Source organism: Micropterus dolomieu, linkage group LG20 (assembly GCF_021292245.1).
Source record: "Micropterus dolomieu isolate WLL.071019.BEF.003 ecotype Adirondacks linkage group LG20, ASM2129224v1, whole genome shotgun sequence".
NCBI classification, from domain to species: Eukaryota; Metazoa; Chordata; class Actinopteri; order Centrarchiformes; family Centrarchidae; genus Micropterus; species Micropterus dolomieu.
This window is the reverse complement of record NC_060169.1, coordinates 11,161,664-11,174,485: the sequence shown is the minus strand read 5'-3', so window position 1 is coordinate 11,174,485 and position 12,822 is coordinate 11,161,664. Positions and strand designations below refer to the sequence as shown.

The 12,822-nt window shown below is 39.0% G+C and overlaps 3 protein-coding genes across 4 annotated transcripts in view; 1 reads left to right on the top strand and 2 right to left on the bottom strand.

The window, feature by feature from the left end:
• Positions 1 to 141: 141 nt before the first annotated feature.
• LOC123958872 (AP-1 complex subunit sigma-2-like) lies at positions 142 to 5,137 on the top strand. Its single transcript, XM_046032573.1, has 5 exons — positions 142 to 295; positions 775 to 953; positions 2,116 to 2,224; positions 2,371 to 2,508; positions 3,217 to 5,137. Exons 2-5 carry the CDS (start codon positions 775 to 777, stop codon positions 3,262 to 3,264), a joined length of 474 nt encoding a protein of 157 aa, XP_045888529.1. The 5' UTR covers positions 142 to 295; the 3' UTR covers positions 3,265 to 5,137.
• Positions 5,138 to 5,152: 15 nt separating this feature from the next.
• On the bottom strand, positions 5,153 to 10,985 carry zrsr2 (zinc finger (CCCH type), RNA-binding motif and serine/arginine rich 2). The gene is made up of 11 exons (XM_046032572.1): positions 10,692 to 10,985; positions 9,859 to 9,938; positions 9,689 to 9,773; positions 9,456 to 9,564; positions 8,873 to 8,959; positions 8,395 to 8,433; positions 7,771 to 7,901; positions 7,437 to 7,650; positions 6,597 to 6,652; positions 6,373 to 6,482; positions 5,153 to 6,280 (listed from the first exon to the last, which is right to left on the bottom strand). The coding sequence occupies exons 1-11, from the start codon at positions 10,730 to 10,732 to the stop codon at positions 5,406 to 5,408; spliced, it is 1,827 nt and encodes a 608-aa protein (XP_045888528.1). The 5' UTR covers positions 10,733 to 10,985; the 3' UTR covers positions 5,153 to 5,405.
• Positions 10,986 to 11,257: 272 nt separating this feature from the next.
• LOC123959088 (transmembrane 6 superfamily member 1-like) overlaps positions 11,258 to 12,822 on the bottom strand; it is a 7,944-nt gene continuing 6,379 nt past the window's right edge. For both annotated transcript variants that reach the window (XM_046032959.1, XM_046032960.1), the window contains one exon: positions 11,258 to 11,881. In XM_046032959.1, coding sequence (XP_045888915.1) covers positions 11,690 to 11,881 — 192 coding nt within the window. In that variant the 3' untranslated portion in view covers positions 11,258 to 11,689. The remainder of the gene's footprint in view (positions 11,882 to 12,822) is intronic.

Genomic DNA, 12,822 nt, shown 5'->3' with positions numbered 1-12,822 from the left:
AAACATACAAACAAAAACTTTCAGCCACCGTCAAAGCATAACTGCGTGCTAGGACTAACGTCACGTATAACGGAATCTTTCAGCCAATCAAAATCGATAGCTGTCCCTTTTTTCAGCCAATCACAGCACAACTGTCTTAGTGGTCGTCTCACCAGCAGCCACCATCCGGTAACGTTAGGTAGTTTAGCGTCAAGCTGGCTAAGAAGCTAACCCACAGAAATATCTTGTGTTTTTCGCTTGAAACATACTGCAGGTAGCAGTCGTCCGAGTGACTAAGTCGAAGGCCTGGTTGAAGGTAAAGAGTCGTGTTTTTCTTCTCGTATGTGCTGTAGCTAGCCGAGCGTCGCAGGAGGGGGCGCAAATGTCACATAACGTGTTGTTATGTGGCCAGTTGGTAAGGTTAGCTAACATAAGCTAATGAAACTTTGAGCAAAAACCTCCTGGACGTCAAATTTAGGAAATTTTAAATAACGTTATGATCAAATGGCTAGGGCGTGTTACCGTCGAAAATAATAATACATGCATTTCGTGGTCGGGCGTTTCGTATTAGTAACGTTATTCCAGTAGAAGAGCTTACGTAACGTTACTGAATGAACTTTCTTCTCATGGATAAATAATAATAAGCACGATGACAGATCACTTCCCACCGACCAGTCGGTGCCTTTACCACTATTATGTTTAACTTCTTTTAATATATCTTTCTCTCAAAACAATGTAAGTTAATGTTTATCTCATCTCAACCGTGGATAACTTTCAGCTAACTTCCTTCCTCAGATGCAGTTCATGCTGCTGTTCAGCCGGCAGGGAAAGCTGCGGTTACAGAAATGGTATGTGCCTCTGTCCGACAAGGAGAGGAAGAAGATCTCCAGAGACCTGGTGCAGACCATACTGGCCAGGAAGCCCAAGATGTGCAGTTTCTTGGAATGGAGGGACCTCAAGATTGTGTACAAGAGGTAAGTGAAGTACTGGCTGTGATATCCTTACAGTCACTCACTTTGTCTACAGTATGCTTTACACTCATGGACAAACATACAGTCCAGATGTATTTTGCTGTTTCAAACCTTTTCAGACCTTTGTCTTGTCATCTGAACAAGGTTTTCAGCACAGCTTGATCTCTCAGGTTGTTTTCAGTATTGTTACTCCACTCATCTGTGACATGTTCTGAAACAGGCTTGATTTTGATGAAAATATCTATTCAAATCAAATCAGTCTCGCGAAAGCTGCTGACTACTTGCTTATCATGAGATATTGCAGCCAGCTTTAGCACGCTGAGTTTATTCCTGCCTATGGAAATAGTTTCACATAATAATCTTAACGCCCAAAGATGTGTTGATATTCAGTTTGTTACATCACTTGTGTATCTGCCATGGCTTGTTTATGAAAACCAATGATTCACTGATTATTATGTGAAGCACTGAGATTCCTGGCATTTAGATCTCACCTTCTGGTGTGTTATGAAAGCCAGAAACACCTCCTCTCTAATAGCAACTGCCAAACAATAGAGGACAGTGATACAAATATATAAGGAGTGCCTGATTTTTTTCTGGACATATGATTGCTGTGTCATAAAAATACAAAATACATGTCCTTGTGTTCAATATAATAAAGATAACTAATAAACAAAGACAAACAACAAAACAGCCAGGAGACAGTGACGCAGTACTGCAGCACTGAAAGAGATGTTTAATTTATCCAATGTAATATCCCTGCAATAAATCCTATCTGAGTAAAGCCTACAATGTTCTAGAGATGTTGATTCAAATTTCATTTATTAAAATGTGTTTTTATTCTATTTGATGGAAGGGTTGAAGTGTCAGGACTGTATAAAAACAGATGCTTTCATTGGTTTATTAATGCCAAGGTACACCATGATGTAGCCATAGCACCAAATACTTGCATAAACTAACGTTTTTCCTTTAAAGGCCAGGTGTTGTGTGACTGCAGCTGAGTCCCTGTGTTTTATTTCAGTACAGATCTGTATTCTTGAGTGTGGACAGTGATTACAGCCATGTTATTAACATTGACATGTTTCTGAGAGAGCAAAGGTATTTCTGTTTGTACACATCACCGCCATGTTAATCGGCATGCTGCCTTTTTATTTCATCACTTCCTTAGATATGCGAGCCTGTATTTCTGCTGTGCAGTAGAAGATCAGGATAATGAGCTGATCACCCTGGAGATCATCCATAGATATGTGGAGCTGCTGGACAAATACTTTGGCAGCGTGAGTCTCGTAAACTTTAGACATACAACATGCTGAGTGATAGTGGGAGGGGGGAAAATACTGCAATTTACTGCAAGAAAGAAAATGTTCAGTTAGGACAGGCTCTCTTCTGATCTACTGCTATTTGGGGTGTTGTGGTTTCACAGGTGTGCGAGTTGGATATTATCTTCAACTTCGAGAAGGCCTACTTTATCCTGGACGAGTTCCTGCTGGGCGGAGAGGCCCAGGAAACATCCAAGAAGAACGTGTTAAAGGCCATCGAGCAGGCTGACCTGCTACAGGAGGTACGCACAGTTCTTTGTAAACATACCTGAACCTATTTGAGGGGCAAACCATAGTGTCAGGTGAAAAGTACTTGGAGTAGGGTGGGGATTTATGATTATTATTACCTGATGATGTATTTCTCAATTAATTGATTAAGCTAGATTAAGCTGCTGGTTTCAGTTTATCAAGCTAAGCAAATTTGTGGCGTATTTGCTTTAAGAATTATTTTAACAAGTCATCCATTATCTTTTAATTGCCTTTTAAATTTTCTATTTGTGTAACACAGCCATGCTAATGTTAAACCAGACACAAGCATACATCCAAGATGTTGAGGCATTGCTTTTTTCACCCTGCGGCCCTCTACACCTTCATTTGTCATCTGCTGTAATCTCTTTATTTTAATTAATACCTCCCTCTCCCTTGTGCCAGTGTGATAGAGCAAGTGCTGTCCTGCACATTGCATCGCTGTCTAGCTGTAGTCATTTGCAGTCAACAGAATCAGCGCTCAGTGTTTTATTTATAGCAAAACACGCAGCCTTATTGTTTAATGGCTGACTGTGCAGCAGACCTGCAAAAGGTTTAACTCACTGGAATGACCTGTTCCCGTCACACATTTAGTAAATTGCAGTTATGACTCATGTACTATTAATTACAATTTGGAGGCGTACTTTGCGCTGCAAAATTTATAACAAGAAAGGAACATTTATCTATCTTTCCTTCATCTGCAGGAGGCTGAGGCGCCACGGAGCGTTTTAGAAGAAATTGGGCTGACATAAATCCTCATGCTGCTGCCTCGCAGTTCTTTCTCCCAGATGCAGATCTGGCAACCTCCATGTCTCTATCCCGCCTTCTCCTGTTCAATGTGTCAGTGTTGTATGTGTATAATCACCATCTATGTACTGTATTATTCTGTACTGTACTATCCTGTAATGTCCTTTGAATGTGGTGCCAACTGTGGTTTTAATGTGTCCCCTATGTACAAGCTCCCTCACTGTATTTTGCAGTACTATTGGCATACTTCACTCCCTTAACTTCTTAAAACTCCACAGAGTACAATGTAGCGACAATATAAAAACTCCAGCATCACATCAATGTCATCCATCATCACCGAATGCAGAGTTGTGTGCGCTGACTTTTTGGCTTAAAGGACTTTTTAAGGTGCTGTTGTAGCTGCAGTTGGTGCATCCCGTACAAGTCACAGAGCTAAGTGTCTGATTTCATGAAAAATGAATACTCTGTGATCTTTGAAAAATCCAGGTCGTTCAATAAAACTTAAAGCTGTTAAGGTATTTCCTGAATCCTCAGACTCTCCTACCCTCATCTGGATGATAAAAAGGTTTGTAACTTGTTTCTTAGGTTGACTTTGTCCTAATCCAGGTAGGCAGAAATGGCATATGTCCTTGCTCTTCTAGCAAAACAGAAAAATATTAAAACATAATTTGTTTGTATATATAAAATACAGGAAATAATCATCTATATAGTAGTTGAACTGATAAAAGTTTCAAATTTGGTTCCCATACAAAATGAGCAAGGAGAAGTCATTTTGTGCTGTGAACTCTCGATTAGATAACAGGCACAACTTGGGAAACGGTTTAAAAGTCTTTATTTTCCGTGGAGCGGAAATAACTTATTTTCATCCAGATGGTTAGGAGTCTCTTTGAGTGTTACTAAGTGTTTTGTTTAAGATCATCAAGTATTATTTTTTTCAGAAGACCTGATGATTAGTTCTGTGACTCAAATGTAATGGTAATCATGAGGCACCAACTGGGACTCGTGCTGTTATGGGAATCACTGACACCAATTAAGTGAGATTTAACAATTACTTGCAATTGATATCAGTTATATCAGTGCTAAATAGGTTTGTTTGGTGATTCTCCTCCAGAATCTTTTTTCATATTTCCTTTTCAAGGCTTATCGTTTACCTTTGGTAAACACAAGCTGTTTTGTGTAATTAATGTTCATGTTTGTTGAAATTGTCTTCTGTTCTTTATTTTTCAGACAATTGACTAATTTTCCTGACAAAAAATATATAACACTGAAGCTTGTAATGGCCTCTGAAGATAGGTCTTAGGTCAGGATAGGATAGTGACCTAAATAAAAGACACACTATTTTATGTATTACAAAACTTTGGCTTACTCTTAAAAACTAACCTATGACCAAAGAACACTGTGTTTTACCTTCTCAGTGGTGTCTATGGAAGGCTAACGTGGCAGGAAAGGGATTTAGAACTGCAGGATATTTGACAAAAAGATTTATGTGTGGGTTATTTTACACAACATACCAGTATTATGTAATTATTCCAATGCATTTTAAGATTGGTCTATCCTGAGTTTCTTAATGGAGTAGGAACATAAGGAGATGAAGTGCACATATCAGGGTACATCATTAATATTCATCACTGTCAGCTTGTTCACTTGTCAGTAGGATGCAGGAAAACAAGCCATCAAGTAATGAATAGATACTCATCCAAACTCTATGGCAGTCACATTTTTTAGCTGCATTCTCAAAACCACAAAGTGTTTCTCTTGAATTCACAAGTAGTTGTTAAATGAGTTCATCATTTTTTGTATTAAACACTGCCAACACATTTGCCAACATTCTTTTCTTATATTTTGAAGTTATTAAAAATAAATGTATTCAGAAAGAAACCCCATTTCTGGATCTTTTGTTTTAGATTTGTTTTTACTCAGCTGCAACAATAGTGATCAAGTGTTCAATTATTAAAGCAACATTAACTGTTTTACAAGAGCAAAATATTCACATATGTACATGGTGTCAATTGACTGTTCAAGAATGTATTCCTCTCTATACAGTCATAGTTATAAGGAGAAAAGCCAAAACAAATGTACAGATTTTCTTATGTAGAAGCCACTAAGAGGCACTCGTGTCACTTTTTCCAGCAGTCGCACTTGGTATTTAAGTCTTCTCACTGTCCACACGGGGACTCTCATCCACATCATTGTTTTTCTGAAATAGCTCTGTATCATTTATTTCCCGATGGGGACTTGTTGCAGTGAGATTCTCCACGGTCTCCTCCTTTGACTCTCTCTCCTTTTCAGACTCACCAGATGTGCCTGTCTCTTCAGGCAAATGGTTTTTCTTCTTGTGCTTCTTCTTGTTCTTTTTCTTGCTCTTTTTGGACTGTTTGTGGTGGCGGCGTGTGTTGAGATCATCATTACAGGTTTTCCCATTTCTATCTGGTTTCTTGGGGCTCCTTTCTCTACTTTGCTTCTTTCTTTCCCCTTCTCTGCTTGAGCTTCTTGACCTTTCTCTGGCTTTTCCATAAATGTCTGTGTCTTTGTCTCTACTGTCTCTCTCTTCACTTCTATTCCTAAACTTGTGCTCCCTGTCTTTTTCTCTACTCCTGTTTCTCAGCTTGTCTTGCTCTCGGTCTCTACTTAAACTCCTCGACCTGTCCCTACTTCTGCTCATATACCAGTTGTTCCTCCTGTCACTGTGTTTGGATCTGGAAGACCACTTGTCCTCTCTATGCTGGTGGGAGGCCCTGCTCTCTCGACTCCTCTCTCTGCTCGTGCTCCTCCGCCTGTCGCCATCTCGTCTGCAGTGTGATCTCTCAGATCTCGGCGGGCTCCTGCTGCAGTGACGTTGCCTCCACGATCGGTCTCCGTATCGCTCTGATTGCCACCCGTCTCTGCGACTCCCCCTGACGCTGCGGTCTGGTGACATATGTAGGTCTCTGTCAGCCTCCCAGAATTCATTGCCAGGGTTTCGAAATACATGTAGGAAGTTACAGTGCTTCCCTTTGGGGCACTTCTGTCTGTCAAACAATCCTGAGAGGAAAAACAAACACAGGCAAGATAGTAAATACACTGAACTGAATATTGTGTGACATTACTGTGAAGTAATGTAGTACGTAACTCACCACATATAGCGTTCTTCCACCGTGTTACAGGACATAACTCACAATGAAGCTGCCGGCCTGCGTACCACCTACCATTGAACTTGATTAAGGCCTCTTTACACTGCTCCTCACTGGACATTCAAGAAAGACAATAGAACACAGGATGAAGAGTTTTATCCAAACATTCAAACACGTACAGTTTATTTACTTGGAAAAAGTCATGAAGCAGTTGCGTGACGACTTACGTGTCAAACTGAATGTAAACATTTCCTCTCAGGTGTGGTTCGTAATTGCAGCTGACCTAGAGTAAAGGTAGAAATGAAACCAAATATGTATTTTTAGTGGTAATAATTAGATCACCCATCAAGTGAATGAATAGTGAAGTATTCAGAGGAAAAACATCTTCAGTTCTTACGGACATCAGTAAAAGATCTAGTGACACATTATGCAGAGTATTTCATACCCAATACATTAGAATTTTACTTCCCAGATAAAAGAAAGAAAGATTTTACTTTATATTGACTTTCTTTAACTGATAAAGCATCTTAAATGAGTGTCGAGACATCTATAAGACATATACAGTCAGTCCAGTTGCCTTTGACTTGGTACTTCAAGACTTATTTGACATACTATTACACACATTAGGAAATCGGATTCCAAGAGAAATCAGTAACTGAAATCATGACTTACTTAAAGTAAGTGTATCAGTGATACAATAGGCTCTTTAATGAGAGCATTTTTTTCTCTTACGGCGCAAATGAGTGAAACTGTCAAATGGTGCCAAATTAATCTGGCTTCTAGAGCTTACTTTGTGTTAGTTTAAGTTTCAAGTCAGACTTTGAATAAAATTAATTTGAAAACAAAAGGCATCAGTTTGTGTAATGACATTTCCTTTCATCCTGCTGCACTGCTGGCACAGAAAGACTGTGTTACCCATGTGAAGTCTTTGTCATGCATGTGAAATGCAGGTTAGAAACTTGTTTACGTATACATGGCTAAGAAATCTAGCTGGGGAAATCTGGTTTTCTGGTAATTCAGGTACTTAAGTGAATGTAAACACACTGACTGTCCTGATCTAATCATACCTTGAATTGCACCACCTTGCCAACACTCTTTAACTCCGGCAGGACATCATGGTAGAACTCGAGGAAAGATTCCTGCAGCTCCTCCTCGCTGTGTTCCAACCAAGCATCAATGTCGTAATCATCGCGACGTGACTCTTCCATGCCAAACGTTATAAACATACCTCTGATCATCAGAGTCGGGCTGGCTGTGGGATAAACGTGCTTCCGAGAGCATCTAGACTCACAAAGACAGAAGAGAGGAGAATATATTCACAGAAAGGGGGAAAACTTCTTTAATGCGTCCCTACATCCAGTTCAACATCACAAGTCACGGCAAAATAGAAACAAATAGTACCTTTCTCCAAATCGACATGCTCCGGTCTTAAGGAAGAACGGACAGTTGGCTACGTCACGCTCAGTCCCAAAGTTCTCAGAGTTCTCCGTCACAGGAGCCTCAGGATTCATCCATGGTCCTCCATTATCTAGCTGGAAGTGAGAACGTTAACAAAAACATATACCATTTAGTTGGAATTTAAACTACAATGAAGTGTTACACTTCACAAATTATACACTCCATGTTCCTCTTAGCTTTGATTTTTTTACATGATCACAAAGACTTCTCATGGACTTAACTGTTTTACAGGTTTTTGTGCACTTTTGGTAACAGAGTGGTCATGGTAAGTCGCTCTTGATAGAAGTTAACACAATTGGTAAAATCCACAGGTTAAATATGATCAATGCACAGGCAAGAAAAATACCAATATTGATATGTGACTGTTTGAAATGACATGATAGGCGATATATTGGCTTTAAACACATAACTAAACATTTTTGATGGAAATCTCTTTCATTTGGTTATTAAACGGTGAATAAAACATGTACTCAGTGGTACATTTTCCAGTTTAAAAAACAAAATTGTCCTGGTGAAAAATGTAATAGACACACTATTAAATATATATATATATATATATATATATACCTGATTTTCAGCTTCATCCAACATTTTCTGAACAGCCTCCTACAAATGGTGTAAAGACATGGCTGGTGAAAATGTGTAGAGGTCAACATACTGCAGCATATCTGTTACTGTGTGTTAAGACCACATTCACAAGGACTGACATTTCAAAAGTTCTGGATGTTTGGAAAGAAATTTCACAGGCTGTTTTTCACATAAAGTAAAAGATACATCCTTGTAGTGGGAGCTGAAGGGTTTTTCTCTTTGTGTGTATCTTAGTTAAGGAGTTGGATGGTTGCTTGTACCACTCAGTCAAGGAAAAAAAGAACCAGGTGCAAAGCATAAAACACATTTTATAAAATAAACACTCTGCTGGTAAGATATGTTTAACTTTATGATTATCTGAACCTTCCCTTTTTGGATGGATAATATAAATAGTCACAATAAAGTAGAAGAGGATATATTTCTTATTTTTTCTCTATCCTCCTGAGGCCCGTATCACCTCTCTGCCTCGCTTCTCCTGCTGCTTCTGGTCTTTTTCCTCTTGTTCTCTCCTCTGCTGGGCCTCCCATTCCTCTTTTATCATCCGCTGTGAACACAAAAAGACATGATAAAGCCAGTGAATATTAACATTTTATTTAGATTAATTGGCCAAACAGGCTCGGGTACGCTGGTCAAAAGTGACGGCAGTAATCCCCTTTGTCAGGCTCCAATTATTTATATAATTTGGGAGTAAAATTGTCACTGCCACGGTTATTGTTGTTGAAATTTGAACCCTCTCTGTTTATTGCATTAGTGAAGGGGATTACTTTTCTGTCTTTGGACACACACATAGGATCAAGTCATTGTTGGTTTTAGTCTTTCCATGGTATTTGAAAACATTCTAAAGAATATCTCCAGAATGAACACTTAAGTCTTCAGTAAAGCACAGTAAAGCTTCTGTCTCCTGACCAGACCCTGAAACCCTACAGTACTTCATCAGTGTGAACACATACACATCTGTAATCTAGCTATGTTTACAAAGTGTAAATAAGTTTGTCTTGAATTGTCCACACTCCTTATGATGAACACAGACAGTAGATTACCTCCTCCTCCTCTTTCCTTTTCCTTGCAGCTTCCTCCCTCTCAGACCTCAGCCTGAATTCCTCCTGGGCAAGCCTCTCTTTTTCCAGCCACTCTTCGTGCAGCCGCAGTCTGAGAAAACAAGCCAGACACCACTCGGATACAATGACGATGAATAAAAACTGTGTAGGCAACGTGTCTGTGCTGCTTATCAGTGACGGGCCAGCTGCAGGACAGCAGAGTGATGTTGACCTACCTTTCCTCCTCAGCAATATAATTATAGTCACTATCTTCATCATTTATTTCTTCATCGACAGGCGCTCCATTTTTTAAACCTAAAACTGAGTGAATGTTGTGGTTAGTCTGGCTAAAGGTGCAGCTACAACTGTAGAAAACATTAAACCAACATGACAGCTATCTTCATACCATTTCCTCTGGCTTGGGCAAGAGCTTGCCGTTTCCGTTTTCTTCTCTCTTTCCTCAGAGCAGCCCTGCGTTGCTTTTGACTATGGTGAAAAATATTACATTTGCCATTACAGTGGTGACCAGGGTGAAATCTGTGTAGTGAAACTAAAGAAAAGACCTTATTTCACAGCAGACATTTTGAGGTGTAACAAAAAAGGTAAATTGCTGCATTACAATCTTTGCTGCCAAAGTCAAAATATCAGCTTTAAACGTTAAATATTAACTTGTCCTCCAAACAACTCAGTGAGTCAGTGATTGATAACAATGCAATCCAAACAGGAGTATGACAGACACACCTTGGGAACCACTGATGTGAGCATTCAGTCCTGCTCTAGGTGCAGTGCACCTTGAAGACAAAATACGGTCTTAAGTTACTGTGATAACGTTGTAGAGATGAATCAACACCTCCCTAACCCCTAATACAATCTCTGCATATACTGGGCAGCGTGTTATTAGCTTAGCGTTAGAGTGCTTTAAAAGTTTAATATATGTAATACACTATAAAATACACGGTATATGTGCAAATTGCAGTATAGTCACATAATTAACAGACTGTTAAAACATCTTTCTGCAGTCTAAAACGTAGGCATTATCGGTAACTTAAAATGTAACGTTGCTTTAGCTTTAAAAACGTATGTTAGCAGTTAGCTTACTAGCTATCACAGGACTAACGTTATCACATTGCATTTACGACACTGTAATAGCGTTTATTATGTTTATTATGCTATTGTGGTCCGCCACCCAGACATTAGTGGATCATCAAGTTACTACATGACTTAAAGAGAGATACATACCTTAACACGGGAGCAAAACTCAGTGGAGTTGATGTTGCCATCACAGTCAACGATAGCTAACGCTAGCTAGTTACTTAGCTCGGCTACTATTAGCATGTCAACGACTTTTAGCCTCGTTATTTCTTCTCATCCGCGTTAAAACAAATATTAGGCTAAATGTTCTCTTATTTGACAAGATATTTTCTAAGTGGGCTTGGTTTGTCAGAGTACTGACATAACTGAATAATTTCTGTTTGCCGTGAACCTTAGTTAGCTGCATGCGGATTTGTTAGCAGGAGCGGTACTGTGGAAACAAAATACTTCCGGGTTAAAACACAAAATACAGTTTTTCCTATTTGAGTAAAATTTAGAATTTGAGTATATTTTTGTTTTATCTTGTGTGCTCAAAAATAAAATTCATAGTAAACGTTCAGATAGTTTTGTACAAGCCAGGGGATAAAAGCTCCTTTTAAGTCAGGCTTAATTGACCATTCAAATTAAACCAAATGTATCAAAAATCGTTGTTCATTGCTTTTAACATCTTTATTGAATAACTTTACATCAAATAAATTGATTTGCACTTTAGATAGCGACTACATTCCTATTGATAAAATACAGTATATGGTGAAAAAATATGTCAACAAGAAAGCAGTTTTTGTAACCAAAAAACTTACCAAAAAAAATAAGAACAATAAGTTTTGTCAAGTGGTTTAAATCCCCCCCACACAAGTCTTAAAATAGGAAAGCATCTGTACTGTAACATTGTTTGTGACTTCCTGGGCTTGCTAGTGGATTGCACACACAAACACACTTTATGTTCACATTTCAACACAGATGCACTCTAAAAACTCTGTTTGAAACTGGAGTATTTTGTCATGTTTCCAATACCGCCACTCAGCAGGTGGCAGCTCCCTCTCCAAAAATAGCAACTGCTAATAACACAGAGCAGTACTTTGCAAGTCCTTTTATTTAGGCACCCTTGATATCCCTGGCACTCTCTCTCTCCCTGCCACTCTCTGTCATTCAATCTTTTTATCTGGCGTTGGTCTGAGGAAGAAGGCAGGCCTGGAACAGCAGCGGTAGCAGAGAGCCTGAGGCACCACAGCATAAAGGACATTGATCAGCAAGAAGACAGGCTGACTGTCAGCAGGCACTCTGTAAGAGAACGGCGTCCGTGTGTGAAGAGACGCACCGATATGAGAGAACTGGGCCTGTGAAGTGAAGCAGAGAGGGGGAAATGGGAAAATGACAGTGGTGACTAAAAGCTTCACAGTTAGTTTATTCACACTAACAGGAACATTGTTTTTCTCACTTACTCATAAAGATTTTGCATAGCATCTTGCACAATACAACTGCATGAAGATGATGTCTCTCTGATATGTGGAAAAAAAGTCCACATATGAGGATACATTTTTCATGAAGGAAAAACACAATCTCTTACACACCCTTAAATTTCACCGCACTTAGATGTTTAGTGCCAAGGCATATTTGTTTCCAGGTGCAGTAGTCCACCTCAATGAAGTTAATTTTTAGTTATAATTTCCCTGATTCATGTAATAATAATAATAATAATCCTTATTTGTAGAGCACTTTTCAAAAACAAGTTACAAAGTGCTTTAACAAGTGTAAAGACAATAATACCCAAGACACAATAATACAAAAAACAATACAAGATAAAAGCATGAAAACATTGAAAAGACTAAAATACAGATAAATATAAAATTAGTAAAATACAATAAAATAAAAAGGGATAAAATAAAGTCAAATAAGATCGGGAAAGGCTCTCCTATAAAAGTATGTTTTAAGAAGGGACTTAAAAGAGTTCACTGACTTAGCCGACCTGATTTCCTCGGGCAGGCTGTTCCAGAGCCTCGGGGCCCTGACAGCAAACACTCTGTCCCCTTTAGTTTTCAGTCGAGACTCTGGAACAGACAACAGACCTCTGCCCGAGGATCTCAAGGTGCGTGCTGGTGTGTATGGGACTAAAAGCTCAGAAATATAACAAGGCGAGAGGCCATGAAGAGCTTTAAAAGTGATAAATAGAATTTTAAAGTCAATTCTAAAACATACTGGGAGCCAGTGTAATGAAGCTAAAATAGGAGTAATGTGGTCATATTTCTTTGTTCTGGTTAAAAGCCTGGCAGCTGAGTTC